Genomic DNA, 19,053 nt, shown 5'->3' on the forward strand with positions numbered 1-19,053 from the left:
GCCAGTCAGCAAGATAATGAATTCAATCCAGCCTTACAGTAATGAAGAGAAAAAGAAGTCTGACTTTGATTTTTAGCTCCAAATTCAAACAATGTGATTAATAGTCATGTGTTCTCTTCCTCCCATTGTACAAGACATAAAACAAGCTTTGTTTGGTTTAGCATTCAGAGCAAGAGAAGACACTACTTGTATGCACTAGTGCCGAGAGCTGTGCATAATCAAACCCTGTACAAAGAACCACAGGACAGATGAAGGCTTTTAGGGCCTACAGAGACAGGTACCAGATGGAATTTTCACAAGAACCAAAGTGAAATAGGTGGCTACATCCCAGGGAGGTTAAGGAACAAAAGGAGTAAAAGCCTTGGTTCCACATTGCTTTCCGTGGAGAGAGATTTGCCTCAAGAGACCGTTCCCCTAACTGCCGCAACTTTTCCTCTGGGTTCTCTAAGAAGGAGCTACCAGGAATAGGCACTAACCAAGTGAAAAAAGAAAGAAGGATGATGTCTTAAAAAAAAATTTTTTTTAAATATCTTTCTTAACAATTATTGAGGTTTTGTGCCTGTTTCTTAGCAAACGACCTTCTGAAATGCTATTGATTACATAGCTACACAAAAGTAGCAGTAAATTTCCCAAAAAGGATATCAGTATTAAGAACAGTAAGAGAGTAATTTTGAATTGGAATTACCTAATCTTTAACAGCATGCTCATCTGTGATTAACGTATACCAACCTATGAAGTCAGTCCTCAAACTGCTATTTGAAGAAGGAGGACTAGAAGGGAAAAGAAGGAAAAGATTTGAGTGCTATAAAAATAGGTAACAACGCCACTATTTAACTTTATTCTGAGTAATCCTTAACAGAAACTTCAATTTTCTAATTAAAAACCCCAACCGTATGTCTCCCAGGAACAGAGAGGAGAAGGATGAATAAAAAGAAAACTCAACATCAATACCAGCAAACAGAAGAAATAGATTCCAGATGTTTCAAGACAGATTCTTTTCTTAGTCTTTCTAGTGTAGGTACGAAACTGGAAGGTTGGATTCTTTCCATGTTGTCTTCCAAAGCTCTTACTGATGTAAAATTGTTCCAGTGGAACTGGGTTGGCCGCATTACAATCACAGAAGAAATACTGCATGCCTCATGTTATCCAAAGTTTCTCAGACCAGAAATGCTGCAACAATTTCAATCTCACCTGTGCTATAGCAAATCCAATCCACTTTTAGTCTTTTACTCAGTCTTTCAATGCTGGTAATGTTAGCAGCATATTACTAGAAGCACTCGGACTTAGACAATTATGTAAATAGAACCCTGAGATATGATAGCTGTGACTTCAGTAGCATATGGAGTTTGTAACTCGAAAAAACCAATTTGGTAACAAAATAATTCCATTTTGATATGTTCTATGGTTAGAAGAGTTTGGGCAAAGAAACAAAAAAGATGCAAGTTCTCAAATAAAACTTTTGTAGTCTGTACGTCTGCCATATACACAGTAAAGGGAAACTGCTTCCACTACTCTTGTCTCTGTAGTAAATTAGGAATCAGGAGCCTTGTTCCCTACAAAAAAATATTAACACTGCAGAGAAACTGGCGTAGAATATATTGGATGGTATTAGTTGCACCAGCTTTTCACAAGGTTATTTGCAAATTACTTCAGGATTCTTAAAGGCTTTCTTCTCCAAAGGCAGTAGCAATGAAATGAAACACTTGCCATAGTTTGTTATGTGTAGCTAAACTGGCGTAGAAGAAAGATGTTTGTATTTCCTACTCTGAATCTTTCACTGAGTGACCATTCTCAGTTTTTAAGGAAACAGTGTGCCCAACGACCCAAGTGAACCACCCAGCTGCTGGCAAGAGTTCCACTGACTACTGCTGAGGCCCAGAAAATGGGTGATAAGCCTGAAAATAATACAGAAACATAGGCCCATGCTATCTGATAGCTCATATCCCAAGTCAGACCTTCTGGAGACATATAGACTTAGAAATCTGTAAATAATGAGGACTGTGGTGCTGCAAAGAAACAGAAACATGAAAAGCTGGATGACATCCTAATCTGCCAAAACGGCTTGGCTATGCTAGGTGGAAAGTGTGAGCACACAGTCCTTCAGAGAAGATATCAAACAAGATACTATTGAGTATGTGAAGTCTCCTGCCCCTTCTCCCACTGAAAACATTACGAAAAATACTTGAAGAACAAGATGTGATTTCCTTACTTAACTTAGTAAAACACTCAGGTACAGATAAGGGAAATGCTCAATCTACCTAGGAGAAGCTAAAAGTGATGTATACGTTCTTCTGAAATGAACACAATCAAAACCTCCAAAGTAGCATCTTAAAACAAGAAATGTCATTTCTGATACTGAGTACGTTCCATGAAAACTAAACGAAGTAGTAACATATCACATCTATACACGTGATATGTCTCGCCTGCCCTGAGCATGTATAGTTTATGCTCTCTAATAATAAGGACCAGGGATGACAGCCTTTTTGAAAAACACAAACAACCAAAACCCCCCCAAAAACACAACCTTATAATTAAGGACTTTTAATCTTCAAAACCTGAAAGTCATTAGTAGAGTCTTCACCTTTTGTTTTAACTTGTTGAAGATCAATTCTAAGATCCACTAGACCACTGAACATCAGGAGAAAAAAAAAAATTAAGGTTAATTTGCCACTCTCAAATTTAAAACTATAATTAAGAACTATTTAACTCCTGCATTTGTACACAAAGGTACTATATTTGGTAAAATGTCCTGAGAAGGGATTTTGAAAAAGGACCCCTTAATACAATTTAGCAACTACAGCCAGCAAAAAGTTTAATAATAATGGATCCTTAAAAAAAAACAAACAAAAAAAGCCACCCCAAAACTAAAAGTTCATTTAAGATTCTGAAAGAGGGATAAATTGTATTTTAATAAGTGCAAGTTCATTACGTCATGCTGAGTGTACTTTCTACCCTTTCAATGAAGCGTAGGTAGTTAACTGAAAACAAGATATAAATCTAAATATCAAGTCCTTTTCCAGTCTTTATCAAGCTCTTTCTCTCAAGGAAAACTTCCACTTAGTAATATTAGCCTCACAGCACAATAGGCAGACATACTCCTATTTTCCAGAGAAGTCTGTTGATGCACAGAAGAATCTTGCCCAGAGTCAAGATGGCAGATGTACAAATTGCTCCAGTTATGGGATTTAACCAGACAATCCTATCCTCAAAAACATTATTATAAAAAGGGTTCATCAGTGATTCCATTGCATACATCAAAAGCTATAACATTACCTTGCCTCAAGTACAAAATTTGCAGTCTTGAAGTGTATTCAGTATAATAACTATATATTTCTATTCACTCCAAGAACTATGAACACACAAAAACTGCATGCTCTAAACCAAACATCTGCCACCATGGATATTAGCAAAATTTGCTGTACTTATGGAATGCATACAAATAAATTATTAAAAAACCCTTTACAATTCTTTTAGCTCTATTTTTCTTCAGAAACACTTTAAAGCATTTGCAAGTAAATAAAAATGTATTTAGTCCACAAGCTGTGCTAACACCAAAGTAAATCAGACACTGAAACTCAAATTCCTGTACCTTAAAAAACTTAACGAAATCCCCGCTATTTAAATTTTACTTACTGCATTTGCAAGTAATGAGATCTTTTTCTTCCTTTTTTCCCCCCTGTTCAGAATGTGTTCTATGCGATTCTCACACTAACATTTACAAAACACTGAAATATCTGTGAACTCTGCTTCTGAATTTAATATTAAATATACTGTTAATTGAATATGTGGGGGTGCATTGCTTGTTTACTTAATCAACTGAAACATACCAGACTATTTTTGTAAAAATAAGAACTAACACACTGAAGCAAAGCCTCAAACCTGATCTTAATACTCTGACTTCTGCATCTGCAACTTTCTTCAGATGCGAAGACAATTCCACAGTAGTCATCCAACTTATCAAGCCCCAAATAAAGTCCTTGCACAGGATTACTGGGAGAAGTGTACTGTTAAATGAGCACTCTTCCAAAAAAGAAAATAGGATGGCTTCACTTCTTTGTCATACAATAGTTAAAATATTGCATCATATTTTTTAATAAAGACCGGACTAGATTTTCAAGCACCCTGACCAAAGTCTGAAAGCTATTATACATTCACAGAGTTTCATTTTTCTGAAGTCTAAATGGGAAAAAAAGTTCTTTCTTCCTTTCTAGTACTTTCTTGCCTTATGATATTGCTGTGCTAATGTAAACAATTACTTTGGTCTGAAAAGAGAGAAGTACAGCTGCTTCCAGTATTTTAGGCAGGGGTGAACTGATACCCTGGGTCACTTTTATCTACTATGGGAAATTCATGAATCGCAATGGAAGACGTTTCCTTTAAATAGCACCATTCACAGCAGAGCAGCCTTCCAAGATGATGGGATGAAGTTAAAAAATGCTGTATTAAAGATTTTTTGAAAACATAGAGTCTAATAAAGAAGAAAAGCACATGCTTAGGAATGAACTGTAAAGATCCAGTTTCCTGGTACTGATCTGGGAATTATAAACAGAGAAGTAAGTAGAAAGGGCATATTTCTCAGTGTTCCTTTACAACACTGTAATATAAATGTGATTTTCTATCTGTTCTGTCTGGGAGGAAGGAGCCCCGCTGGTGCAAACTGGAGTTATTAAAACTCCTAGATTTATTCAAGTTGAGTATTTTGCCCTAGATTCTGCTATTGCTTCACTATTTATTAATGGTTAAGTTTAGTGTGTGTCAGAGAAACATAATCTCCGAGAAATATACCCCAGCCTTGGTATAAGAGAAATCAAGGATCTATACTGCATGCAACAGCTGAAAGTCCAACATATCAGGCAGTTTGTTTGTTAAAGCTGCTAGTGCAGATTCAAAACTGTATTTTACATTCTTCCTGGTATCACCTATAATTCACTTTTTTTGAAGAAAACATTAAAGAAATATGGGAGAAATAATGAAAGCAAACTAAAAGCCATAGCACAAAAAAAAGACAAAGGACTAGGCAGTGTTCAAATCAGAGTATCTATCTCAGCTTGCAATACTTCCCTTATTATAGACCTTCCGAAACTCCAGAGAAATGATGAAAGGGCTTGATCTTCCTTTTCAGACTTGCCTCTTGCTTTCTTTGAAGGTTTCCTTTAAAACCTCTAACTTGAAAGTAATACACACATGCTCTACTCAGTCATTTTTATGCCCAGAGACTGCCTTTTATAGACGCAAAACAATTTTCGCCCCCATGGGTACAAAGCATCCATGAAAAGGCTCTAGTGGAGCAAAGGAAAAAGTAAATTCTGAAGGACAGATAAAGGTACCTATGGAAAATGAACTGCTCTACCTCATTATTTTAGAGGTAACTCCTACTACACACAATAACAGTTTACCAGAGTATTTCTGTTCTTTCAGCCAAATTGTTTCTGCATGAAGGTGAGGCAGGGGTGAGAGGGCTGATGGAAGGAGAAACAACATGAGCAAGTCTCACAAACCATCCTGTATTCTCAGAGTACCACAAGAATTATTTCAGCACAAAAGACTGAAATGATTTAAGATCCTGTGGCAAACAGGCACAGGTAATGGGACTGTCTTTTTAGAACATCTGCTTATTATTTTTAAAAAGTCTAAGAGATTGAAATTCAGGCTTTTACCTAAGAGACAACAATGGTTCTTTCCAGTTAAATGATTGATTCTTTTAAACAGCTTTTAAAACATGATAAATTATTTACCTCTACTTAATATTTTACAACACTTTTATACTTATTTCCAATGGACTCGTGGAATAAATATGCAACTGTATGTAGATTTTGAGCCTCTACTAAGAACGAACCTTCCTAAATTGACTTCTGTTTCCAGCTGTACTGAAATATTTATTTTAACCTTTCAAAACTATAATCAAAAAACACATAGTTTTTGAGACTCCAGCTGTTCGCACTACTGTAGAACTCAGAAATACATTTTTAGGCTATGTCGAGGGCAATAAATATTTGGTTAATGATGTTCAGAAAAGACATTAACACTCCCAAAGTTTTCACTACCTCACCAGTACATGGAACGGTCAGGAACATGGCTGGACCTGTCTTTAATTACCTCGTCTATTCATGCCCTAATCAATTAATCAAAATAGACTATACCAAGACTTTTTTCCTTAATGACCATAACAATAAACAGACTTGACTACTGTTGGGCAACATAAGGGTGAAAAGGGAACAGATCAATTCAGAGCACACTACTGCAACAACAGAACTGTAGAGCAAAACACTAACAAATCATAACAGAGTATAGGTTATGTATTTTATGAAGCACAACAAAATAAATTTATATAAACTATAATATTATGTGTATTTTTCACATCATATCATGCTATACAATGAGCACTGGATTCATCTATGTTGTGTCTTATATTATGAAATAGCTAGCCATATACTGATTTCCAAAAATGTATTTCTACTTCAAAACTTACTACTAGTTCGTGTTTCACTCATGTATGAAAACACCCCTATAATTATTAATTTGATACTTTTCTCCAGTTTTCTCAAAAAAATACACTAGACATACAGAGTGGTAAAATTTAATATGCCTATTTCAAAACTCTGTTAAGGAAAAAAACAACACATGGAAATCAGAGCTTTTACTACATAAATGGAGAAGAGAGGGACAGCAGTTTGGAACATGGTATGTATATGAGTTTTATTACTTTTCTATTTCAGTCTAATGCAATTTCCCTTAAACAAGTACAAACTCTTACAGTACAATACAAAGGCGCCTTTAAACCAAATCTTCTACCAGCATCTTGCTCCCTGCAAAGCACTTGTTTTGGCAAACAGCTACAGGCCTGCCAAGAAAAGGTCATCGATCTTTGCCTGAAAAGCTTGAGCCAGCTTTATACAGTAAGGGCTTATTACAAACACACAATGCTTACCAGATGTTCCATCAGCTAACTGGATAAAATCCAAGGGATGGCTATAAATCCACGGAGAGATGTTCATTACGAAGGCATTTGCCACACAAAATTACATGGCACTCTTTGGAGAACCTCTTCACTGAGCAGTGCACTTGAAAAGGATCATGTACCAAAAGACGGAATTATCACCAAGTACTGCTTTGCATTTGCTCTGATACCTTTAAAAAGAGTTTTCAGTTGAAACGGTTCATTTTCCCAACCAAATGCCCATGCCATTACTGAAGTCAGTGTTAACTTGCAAGAGCAAAGAACTCATTGTGGACTGTTGGACTATTATTTCACAGCTCCTCTCAGGCCTTGCCATTATTGTCATTCAAGTAACAATACACACACATCTGCTTTCAGATGCCATGCTACCAACACGTGAAATTTTGTCTTGGGGGAAACACAGCACCTATGGGACCAACAAGTAAATACACACCACAGTCAGATGAGTTAGCTATCTACTGACATTAACTTACTCTAACAGATTTGGGAAAACAAGAGATTTATTTAAAGTTGTTCATTTGAGATATGAAAAAGTTGTCTGGCTGAGCATTATAACCTTCACGTTTCCATATTAGTATAAATGCAATGTTTGGGTATTTTGGGGGGTTTTGTTTGGTTGTTTTTTTTTTTAAATAAACAAATTACAAACTCAAGATCTGGATAGGCAAAGATTTCTTCCAGTTATAAACATCATCATAAAATAGATTAATAGTTCTGAGAAAGAAAGAAACTTAGAAAAAAATTTTCATTTTTATAATAAGCATCCACAATGCAGCACAGAGGTACTTTAAGATTAAAGCAAATCAGACACAAGAGAAAAGACATATTATTAAGACATGTCAGCAGTAGTTTTGCATTACCTCTCCTAAGAGGAGAAAATAAAGACACAGCAGAAGGAGAAAACTTTGCAAATCAGTTTAAGCTTCTTTTATTTCTTTGATTTTTACCCTTTTTCCTCACTTGTGGTTTGAATGAGTGCTGATCTTTTGGGACTGAAGAAATGAAAAGCTGAAATCCCCCAAACCCTACCTACATAAAACCAAAGCTTCAAAGAAAGTAGGTTCTCAATTGATATACTGCGTAATGAGTTTTGAAAAGAAAGATTCTGGTTACATTTGAAGTTGGCTCACACACTTTTGCTTGCTGCTGTTCTGTTAAAGCAGTGAAGCCTATAGAAGGAAAACCGAAAAGCTAGTGTTGTATCCTACCTTTACCCAAGCTATGAACAAACCCATGAAATTAGGCCTTCAGAAGAAGCAGAGTCCTCCTTACTGAGACTGAACAGAGCAGAGCAACAAACACGTGCCTGGTTTCTCTGATTGGCTATTTTGATTTACATTGGGAAGGGAGAAAAGGTATACCATGTGGACACTTCAAACCCTATCTCCCTGAACACACAATATTCCTGAGAACTTTCAAGGGAGCTGCATTTGTGAAAGAGCTCTAACTCATAAACCTAGCTGAGTCAAGTGACTGAACACAGAAACCATGCATTTAGCACTGCCAGTTAGCAATGTCCTGTTCAGATAGTTTCAGATTAACTCTCAGAAAAATCCCCAGCCTTGAGTCTAAAAATATGAAGTTTGTGTGTCTTGCTGAGTCTTGGTAAACAGCTTCCCAGGCATCAAGCAGCATCTTTACTTCACAGGTACTTTACATTTTATCCCTGGAAGACTGACTGCCCCAATGCCACAACAGGTCCATTTGTGCAGATCCTTTCCACTCCACCTACAGCTCTGGAAAAGCTGCAGAGGCTTCTTAACCCCCGCCTTGAGGGCGGCACACTGACTCCACCTCTGCCACTCCCCAGACTCTATACAGCTCTTCCTAAGCCATTTCCAACACATCAGCTTCTTCTCAGACATTAAAATAGAGAGAGGTAAGGATGTATATGCGTTGAATGCTCAATCACATTTTGGGTTGCAAAATAAGGGATAAGAAGGTCTCTGGAGTGAAGTTAAGGGACTCTGTGATTCTTCTTTTCTATGTCTTTACCATAACTGCATGGGTTATTATACAATAGGTTCTCCATCCATTCTTGTTTAAAAAACAAACAAAACAAACCTGGAAAAGATGTAACCTTTGTAAACAAGTGGTTAAATCAGCACAGACAAAAATAATACAGTAAAGAAGGTTGACTCCCATATTAAAATCTTAAAATGCAATTATTCACAATGAAAAGCTGGTGATCAACTTGAAACTTTTAGAGAGAAAGACAGTGTTATAACTCCTGGCAGTACCATAAGGCGGGCTAGAGATACATCTCTTCCATCAGAATGTATTAGTGGGAATAAGGAACAATTTGTACCTTCTAAAAAACTGAGAAATATTTCTAGAAAAGAGGTGAGCTGCTCCCCACCTAGTTGAATAATATTCAGCTGAGGTCTATCTACCTAGCCATATACTAGAAATTCTCAACACAAGCATTCTTTCACAGCCTGTTCAACAGCCCGAGATCAGCAGCTGATGGCTACCAGAAACTGCTTCATAGTCTGCCTTGATGAATCTTTCAACAGCACCACAAGTGTTCCAAAATGGCAACAGAGATAGTAAAAAAGCCAACCCCAACCTGTCCAAGTTGTATTTGCAATGGAAAACATCAGTGAAATAAAATACCACTCTTCACTAACACAAATTACTGAAACAACCAAGCAAAAAAACCAGCTCCTGGATGCGTGTCATTCAGACTTTGAGATTTCTGAGTGAACACCTTCTGCTGTTCTTTGTTCAGACAGTGCCTAGCAAAACCATACCTCATCTTCCGGGCCTGTATAGCATAAGAAGCATAATTAATGATGGTGATGATGACGACAACTACAAAAGAGTCTAAGGAACAAAAAGCTCTGACAAATAGACACAGTAGCAATTGTAGAGACAGTTTTCAACCTGGGAGATATTTTCTACTAACAGATCTTTGCAAAATCATGCTATGACATGGAACAGAAATACAATTTTTCTTGCTGTATTGATTCTACTGAAGTGGGATGCCTGGAACAAATCCTGTGGATATTCTGATTAACAAGCTGTATCTACGTTATAGATTTATCAAGTATGAGGCACAAAAATGGCCTTAAGAAGCATACCCTGCTTGTAGAGTGATACTATTTTCTTTTTTCCTGCAGAACTTCTGCTATAAGATACGCCAATCAGTAATAACTGCATTTGCAAAACTGAGAGCCTTCAAGTAAATGAGCTAGGAAGAACGGGGAAACCTCTTCAAATTCATATATTTTGACTCAAATGCTAAATACATAGCCTGATGTAGTCAGAAGTCGAAGCACTTTGTTGGATATTTCAATGCAAAAGAACAAATAATCAACAAAATGTTTTGCATTGACAAAATACTGTTAAAGACTTCGGCTAACAGGCTTTATTGTTAAATATCACCTTAACGTCTTCATCCTGCAAAACTTAAGTATCTTAGGAGCAGATGAATTTGAAGACGAATGTCATAGAAGATGTAATCTTTTGTAACTATCTAACTTGTAGACATAAACAAGAACTTCCAACATGCTGCTTCCTGCAGAGCCTACCACCTCCAGTATGAGCTGTGGTGTTTCACTGCAATTCAACTGCCCGCTCTAAAATGAGTAATCTGTAATTGTACAGAAGGACAATTGCCTAATGCAAACTGGGACATTTAACCATGATAAATAATCATTACAATTGATTATACATAGTACATAGAAAAAGTGTTTTGAATAGTTCTTTAATTTTCATGACGTTACATATAATAAATACAGTTAAGAAAAAATCTAACCTGTCAAGGTCATTCTGAAGTCATTCTACAGTTGATTCAATACTGACATCTTGCAAATGGTAACTTAAAAATTAAGTTGGTAGAAAGGTGCCATAAGAAACTGTATACATTTGTGTCACACATAAGCCAGTAATTCCAAAGGAAGAAGAAATGTACAATGACAAATGCAGCAGGGAGGTCACAAGCTTTTAAGTATAGCAGTATCTGTCTTTCAGTCTCCATAAAACTGACTTTGTTGAAAATATTTTTAATGATTCCTCAGGCAATTTACCTCTCTCATCCCCTCAATGGCCATCTGTTATTCCAGTTTATATACTGAATCATTGTGTCATCGTATTAGTTATATTTTAAACTTTCAGTGATCAGCTACTCCGGACTCTGAAATCATTCAAAAAACTTCACTCACAAAACTCCATAAGCACTAAAATAGATGAAAAAACACTGCCAAAGCATGTCAATAAAACAGTCAATGAGTGCACTTCAGCCTAGAAATAACGCATACGCTACAGCAACGCTGAATTAACATAGAAAATCAATACGACCTCGGACAACAAGCAGCACTAAAGAAATTAATAAGATAACATGTCTTAGAGAGTCCCTGTTCATTGAAAGACTTAACAGACACACCCTTCTCCATAGCCCTGGCAGAAGTAGAAGATACAAGACTAAAAACCCCATGCAATCATTAGATCCAGCTTGCAAAGTAGCAGAGAATAAATACGATAGATCTTTCCCAAGCTAATTACTTCTTACAATCACTGGCCTACTATAAACTTTGTTTTTCTTATAACTTCATATATAACTGGAGTCACCAGATGTTTAGTTAATAGCAGAATTGACTGATTACATGCTTTGCAAGTTTGACAAAATATTCTGGCAGAGTAACAACAGCAACCACCACCCATATTTTGATCTGGTCTCCCAAGAGCAAGTTATCAGAAAACCTTATTCTTAAAGATCCTTTGTGTTTGCATATGGCACAGTACATAGCTCAATAACATTAAGCAAAAAATTCCAACTAATAGTAGCAGATGCTGTGTCAGGTCCACAGAAGCTCCATTTCTTCGTTTGACCAAAGGGATTTGTTTCTAAATCATCCCTTGAAGTTCTGAGTGGGCAGTTATTATTTGTCAACACTTTAAAAATCCAATAAAAGTATTACAATTATAAACAAATATTTTTATAAATAGAACTTTGCTGATTAACTGTTGCATTTATTTTAGCCTGTGAATGGATACCTTAGTGCATATCTGTATTTGGGAAGTCTCCACTGATATAGCTTTTTCCATTCATGGGAAACACAAACACATATTTACTCTGAATGCACAGAGACATTTCAAATTAAGTAAACCTACAGAAGATATACTTTATTACAGAATTACCCTGCAGATCGATTTTTGGCAGAGAGAGTGTAAAAACTGGAATCACAGGTGTTATGGAAATACTGGTTACATAGTTTAAAATGGAGAATTTTAAAAATTTCTTTTAAGAACTTTTTTCTCTCCCTCTTCCTATGTCCACATCAGAACAGCATGCTAAAGTATCTTGCAGAACTGGCTTTGAAAGCACAGTATGGGAATGTTCAAATTTATCACAAAAATTTAAATACGAACTTTTGAGGATGTCACCTTCCGCATGCTAAACAGTTCACTTAGCATTTTCTTTTCCGTACATGGGCCAGACAGTTCCTACTACAGAATTTACAAAAGATTCCTAAAACAAATAGTTATTCACGCTCCCTCTCAGTGCAGAACAAACATCCAGAAGCTATAAGCAGGCTCCAAAACAGGATTAGTGTAAAAAAGTAACGATAAAAACGTTCCTGTTGGGTTTGTTGTTGTTCTTGTAAGGGCTTTTTATGTAGTTGGCTTTCCACTTCCCAGACTTCAGCATTTGTGTTTTTCAGCCTTTTTCTGCTTCAAAGAGTAGAACTGAATGGGGGCAAGTTCTAAAAAATTACGTTTTCATAACAAATCCAAACACCTTGAGATTTGAACAATCCATGGTGCGAGTTGGCACTGCCATAAGACGTACCAGTGGAGAGTAGTCCTTGGGCTTTCCAGGCTGGCCCCAAAGAAGTGCACTGTTGCTGCTGGAGAAGTAGAGCTTCTCTTTCAGGTGGCTTCTGCAGGAAATTTCACAATATAGGAAGTGGCAGAGAAGCCGGCATAGCTCTGTAACTTCGCATACATATGTAGCTTGTCTTCAGAATGAGGAAGAAAATTGCAAGTAGCAAAGCCAGCAACTCAACCCTTCCTTCTACAGTTCCACATAAAAATACCCGGCAGATGGTGATACTGATATGTAAGGGTGGCTCTCAACAAGTCTGTCTCCATGTGACAAGGAGAGGCAGAAGGACTTCTTACCTCCCTTTGTAATCTGAAATATTTCCATCTGTTCTGTACACCTAAGCCACACAGCGATGAAAGCCCATGAATGATTCAGTTTGGGGGGGGGGGGGGAGGGGAAGGAGGAAGAGAAATTATGTACTTTTGCTGAGGAAGTCAGCCATAACAACGAACCATTTTCATTGTTTTGCCATGCAAGTGCAAATAAGTGCCGAGGGATAAGCAATCTGGCAGCTGAAACTAAGGAACAATTGAATTTTTAGAAGTAGGTATATGGTAACAACGTATTACATCAATATTACGTAAAAGCTTACTAAAACTACTGAGAATATACTACTAGTGAGAAGGTTTCTTCTTCTTTATCTACCATTTAGGGTTTTATATGTAAATTTTAAATTTATATAGCAATTTATTCACATAAGGGCTCACTTGCAAAATTAGAACTTTTGCCTCTTGGAGACAATTTAACAGAGGACAAAGCTCTCTGCAATATTAATGGATTCAACTAATCTTAAGTCAATTATCCAAATTTTGTTTTGGTATATCTACCTTAAAAATCTTTTAGAAGTGCCAAATAACTGAAGTTACCTTCTTGTCTGCTGCTAATTAGAAACCTGCATATATGCCACAGAAGAAACAAGTCCAATTTTCAGTACACAGAATTACAAGATAATACTAGTTGGCAAGTATATTTTACATCTTAATGGCTGAGATTTTTTTGTTGTCTTTTTTTTTATATATATTGCTAACTGAGAAACGTACCATATGATTGCTTCCTCTGGTTAAAATGGTTGCTACAGGTATTTTTATTTTCCCAAGTTGCCAATTTTCCCCTCCAAAATCCAAGATGAAATAGTGACACCCATTTGCACAGCATTAAGAGACTGCTATGCACTCAGCCACTATTTACAATGAAAACAGGAGTTCTAAAGCAAGATCCTGGTTAACAAATTAGGTCAGAAGTAGCAATCACCTCGACCAAGCTTGGCCACTCAAAAGTCATGTTATTTAGTCTAACCTTAATCTTACGTTCCTGTATTCGTTGACTATGAAAGATCAACTACAGTGAGCTGTCCCGCTGAAACGCATAAAATACGTATCAGATATATAAATAAGTAAGTAAATAGAATACATGTATATATACATAGGTCAAATTAAATAGGCATTTTTGAAACATGTAGAATAAGTTTCTTTCCATGTGGGTTAAAGGTTTGTTCACTACAGAACAATGCATACAGCCGTTATGTTAAACTAGGTGCTTCGCTAAGACAGCTGAAGTGAGAGGAGACACATCCGAAGTTAGCCCGGCCTCAGCCCTAATGAAGCAATCTGAAGACAGGATTTCATAACATCACTAACAATACACCGTAAAAACAGTTTACTAACTGTTGTACAAACCCGGTCCAATTTCCATTGTGAGGAAAACCGTAACTTTCATAGAGAATTTTGCAATACTTCGAAACAACGCTTTTCAACAGTTATTTAATTGTATGGGAAAACTCTAAAACGATGAGTTCTATTGCATTTTCTAAGCACACCAATTTCTGCAGGGTTCTACCAAATTCACCCTAACTAAAGCCTCCTGGACTTCCCAAGGGCTTCCCATAAGACAGCATTTCATAAGCTGTTTTCCCTCAGTGGCCTGTTACCATTCGAGTGCTCCCCTTCAACACTAGTGTAGCGACACAAATTCCAGTTCTGCAAATTTCCTCCCAAGCACCTTTCAAGTGTCACAGGGCAACGCACCACGTAATATAGGAGACATTAACATAGCCATTCTTTATTTTCCTGTATAAAAGGCTACAGAGTTTTAAAGAACTTTTAAAGAACATACCACCATTCTTTCTGCCCTTTGACAGTCTGACACACCTGAATGCATCCTGTGATGGAATAGTAACACTATCCCTGCTGGGTATCAATTAACTACCAATGGAAGGTGAGAAGAACATCTGTCTGCCCTATAACAGAACCACATTAATGCCTTTAACTGCATTTTAGTTCCATCACTGGCATACTAATAGGAAGAGATGTGGAAAATATTATCAAACTGATATTTTCTTCAATGTGCAGGAAGAAAAAAAAAGGCAGAACATATCTTATGTGGGTACAAAATGTGGCTATAAGATTAAGTTTAAATAACAGTTTGCTTTGTTTTTGAAATTCAGTATTTACAGCAATACGTGTTTTTGCAAGCTACTGTTGGTAATTGGTCAGAGCACAGCAATTCATTATGAAGAACAGAAATATAAACGTGTTATTCTGCTGTTTCACAACTATGCCAGGCAAAATAATTTCATTTCACTTTATCACATTTTCTGTTTCAGCTCTTATCAGGGTTTATGTCAATCTTCTTTATGTACTGTGAACCAACGATAACCTCGCTTACCTGAACTCTACAAACTACTGGGAAAAGCTGATCAGTGGACATCCTTTAAAATAATCAAAGCCAAATCAGCCATCCAGGCCATTCCAGCAGGTCAGGCTGTCATCAAGAGCCTGACAAAGATACACAGATTTGCTTTTTCATAAATTCTCTTTTTCCCATCATATACCATCTGACTGTGCTCCCACTTCACAGCAGAAGACTATCTTAAAAATTTAATAAATATTTCTCTTCCAGATTTCTTTGTTCTTTTTTTCCCCAACATGTAACTGCTATGTCATAAAAATGACAACACCTCTTATCATTACAACATTTTGGTCATGACTTTACTTGAAAAAGAAAACATTTAGTGAAAAAATACCAACTACTAGAATAATTTAAGAAGCAAATAAACTCTTCACCCAGCCACCTTGAACATCTTATAATTTCTACCTACATAATAGTTAGCATTTTTCCAAAAATAAAAATTTGGAATTTTCTTCTTCTATTAAACTATTTTCATTTCATTACTGTCCTTTTAGCTAGTATTGTTACCATTGGTGATTAACAGGGTAAGATGAACTGCAACTGCTCATTAACTCACAGGCAGATACATCAAAATGCATTCGCTTTAACTTGATCTCATATAGATTTAAGATGATATTGGCACAGCACCTCCTCTAAATACTTCCACTGCAGAGGCCCTTGCAAGATTCCATTCATGAAAGAACAAAATAAAACACTGAAAGTCCCTACCTTCACCTGATGATCCTGAAAGGTCTATGATGACATACACTCTCCCTTCTGGTTCCAAGTCAATCTGCAATCAAGAAGAGAATTAGAAGAAAACTTAGAATGGCTCCCAAAGCAAGTGACTGCACATGCAGGAAACAAAAAGTTTCCAAAAGTTGTGAAGGCAAGGTGTAGGCAGGACACAACGCAGGTCCACAGTTCACTACCAACAAACCCTCCTTTTGCAAAGGGGTGTCGAGGACCCAGCACTTTCACTGAAGTAAGAGTAGTGTGTACCTTTAGCACTTGGAAATCTTGAACACAGTGAATTTTACAAATCAAATATTTAAAGCACTTTTCTGCCATACGTTTGCACCACTATTTCCAAGGAGGCAAGGAAAAAATTTAGTAAGTGATAGTACTGAATAACTTCTTTACTGCAATTTATACTGAGCCCAACTATGCAAATGTGAAAAACAACACTGAGACCTATTCAGATCCCAGCGAGACAGATCAGCTCTGGTCACAGAATGGCGTAAATGAACACACACAACTTATACGGCTGCTTAACACGTGTTTATAATACTCCCTTTGTATCTCCGCTGGGAGAAAGAAATACATGCTTTATCCTCTTTTTCTGAAATACAAAATTTGTTTATTTCTGCAACATTCTGGTAGATTTTAAGGAGTCTTTGCTCTTGTGGAGATCACTTTCACTCAGTATGAAATACAGGTGCTCAGTATCAAGCTGGTGTACTTCAACATTTCATGGGCTGTACGAATAAGCTCCTGTACATTTAGGCACCTCAATGAAGAGCTCATTACAAATCCTCCTGTATTTTACCACACATTTCCTCAGCAACTCTAAATACTGCTGGATTTGAGTATCTTAATGGTGCCTCACACACTACAGAGAACTTCTACAGGCACTCATGTCTCAAAAATTAAACTGTAACTAAAACACTACATAATCAATAGCTCTTACTGTCACATAGCAGCTGTCACATGATTTCAGAGACCGAGTGAAGCAACATGCTGTACATTAATGTTATATTTTCAGAAGTAAAGCACACAGATAAAACCACATGCCCACTGTCAGGGTGCCTCAAGGGGCCTCGTCTGCCAAGGCCCCTCCTGCATCCCACCGCTCCAGCCAGGAGCGGGCAGTTGGGGAGGCACCGGGGACAGGCCAGGGGCAGGCCCAGGCTGGGATGTGGGCATGCAGGTAGGCCCAGCTCAGTAGGGCCCAGGGCTGGACAGGGCAGGGCTGTGAGGGGCTGGACACCGGCCCTGCTGTGGCATCACTGGGGCACAGGCTGTCGGCCCTGGGGGCTGACATGGGGTCCTGGGCCATGTGCAGGGTGGGGGGAGCCCCAGGGAATGGGCAGGGACATTGGAGCCCTGACATCCACATGGGACTTGGTGAGACTAGGCCTGCCACGTACCAAACCAGCATACCTGGGGTGGGCAAGAAAACAGGAAAAGGAGACATGTCCCAAAAAGCCCCTTCTTCCCCTAGGAAATCCCCAAGGTGTCCCCAAACGCACACAGGGCGAGAAGGAGCATGCCTCACTGCTGGAGTCCAGGCAAGCCCTGCTGTCCATGGGCAGAAACCCCAGAATTTCCCCAATGCCTCTGCTACACTCAAGCAACAGCACGCGGGGCTCGTGGCGGGGTAGAGGTTACCTCCCCTCCCACCCCATCGCAGTCCTCCTGCCCCACCACACCGCTCCGCTGCAACAGGGGAAAGTGGGCCTTGCTTCACCCATGGCAGCAAGCGATACTGAGCTGCCTCCTCAGTCATGAAGCGACATCAGGGTATGGTACTAGGCCAGAATAAGATGGTAGTCAGGAGATCACCAATTCACACTATAACTTAGGAGACTAAATTTGATGTGGTAAAATACAGTTGGTCTTTGCAAAACAGCAAGTAAATGAGGAAAGGAAGGAGCTGCTAAAATGTCCGGGCTTCGCCTATGTTAAGCAGGCAGCTTCATGGGACCACCTTTCTTGTCTCCAGGTTTCTCTCATCACCTGAAAGGACCTTTAAAAGAGGGGCATCTCCGCTGTTTCCCTCCTCTGGGCCACAGCTGCTGAATGCATCAGGGTGAACACAAGCTCCTCCCTCCGCAAAAATCACTTATGTGCTGTTCAAGAGCGAGCCAGTAGAGGAGTTCACAGGTCTGGCTGATGTCATTGGACCAACAGATCAAGAAAATGATCTCAACAGCTGTATTGTAAATAGACAAGGCAGGAAATAGGTGTTAGCAAGGCCAGGGGTTACTCAGAGGAGAGGAAAATGAAAGCGTGGTTGAGTGTTTTTCCATAAATAAAGTGTTGAATATTAAGAAAAGACATTTTTAACAATTTCTGAACTGTCACCATGAGTTTTGTGGGGGAGTTTTTTTGAGGGTTGGTTGGTTTTATTTTTTTCTGTTTTTAAATAAAGCTACTGATCTTGAAATATAGCTTCCCTCCCACTGCAGTTTAAAAAAAAAAATTAGAAGATCAGAGGCACAGGTGCATCAATAGACTTTGATGTCTAAGCTGAGAGAGGCTTTTGAAAAACTGCTACAAGCACTCAACAGATGGCTGTATTAAAGACAGGCATGCCTAATGCTCTGTTTGCATCAGCACTATATACTGTTTGGTTAAGTTTTCAGTGAAATACTTCATGCAGTTCAAATCCTAACGTGCACATACACACACAAAACCCCAACACCGTCCCTGCAGAAGACTCAGGCATCTGGAGGAGTTGGTGACCACCATCACAAAAAGTCTCCATTCTGCTCATTTAAGTACAAACAGCATTGCAAGCAACTCAGGAGAAAGACTGGAGCACTGAACCCAAGTTCCCATTACCCATCAAGTGGACTGTTTTCATACACAATTT

At 38.1% G+C, this 19,053-nt stretch overlaps 1 protein-coding gene across 1 annotated transcript in view; it reads right to left on the reverse strand.

The window, feature by feature from the left end:
* The window catches only part of PRKCE (protein kinase C epsilon), a gene marked incomplete at its 5' end in the record, with an annotated part of 303,518 nt that overhangs the window by 183,312 nt on the left and 101,153 nt on the right, over positions 1 to 19,053 (reverse strand). The window contains one exon of the mRNA XM_081997851.1: positions 16,185 to 16,248. Within this exon, the coding sequence (XP_081853977.1) occupies positions 16,185 to 16,248 (64 nt within the window). The remainder of the gene's footprint in view (positions 1 to 16,184; positions 16,249 to 19,053) is intronic.

This window comes from Phaethon aethereus (genome assembly GCF_964289735.1).
Source record: "Phaethon aethereus genome assembly, chromosome: 3".
Taxonomy (NCBI): Eukaryota; Metazoa; Chordata; class Aves; order Phaethontiformes; family Phaethontidae; genus Phaethon; species Phaethon aethereus.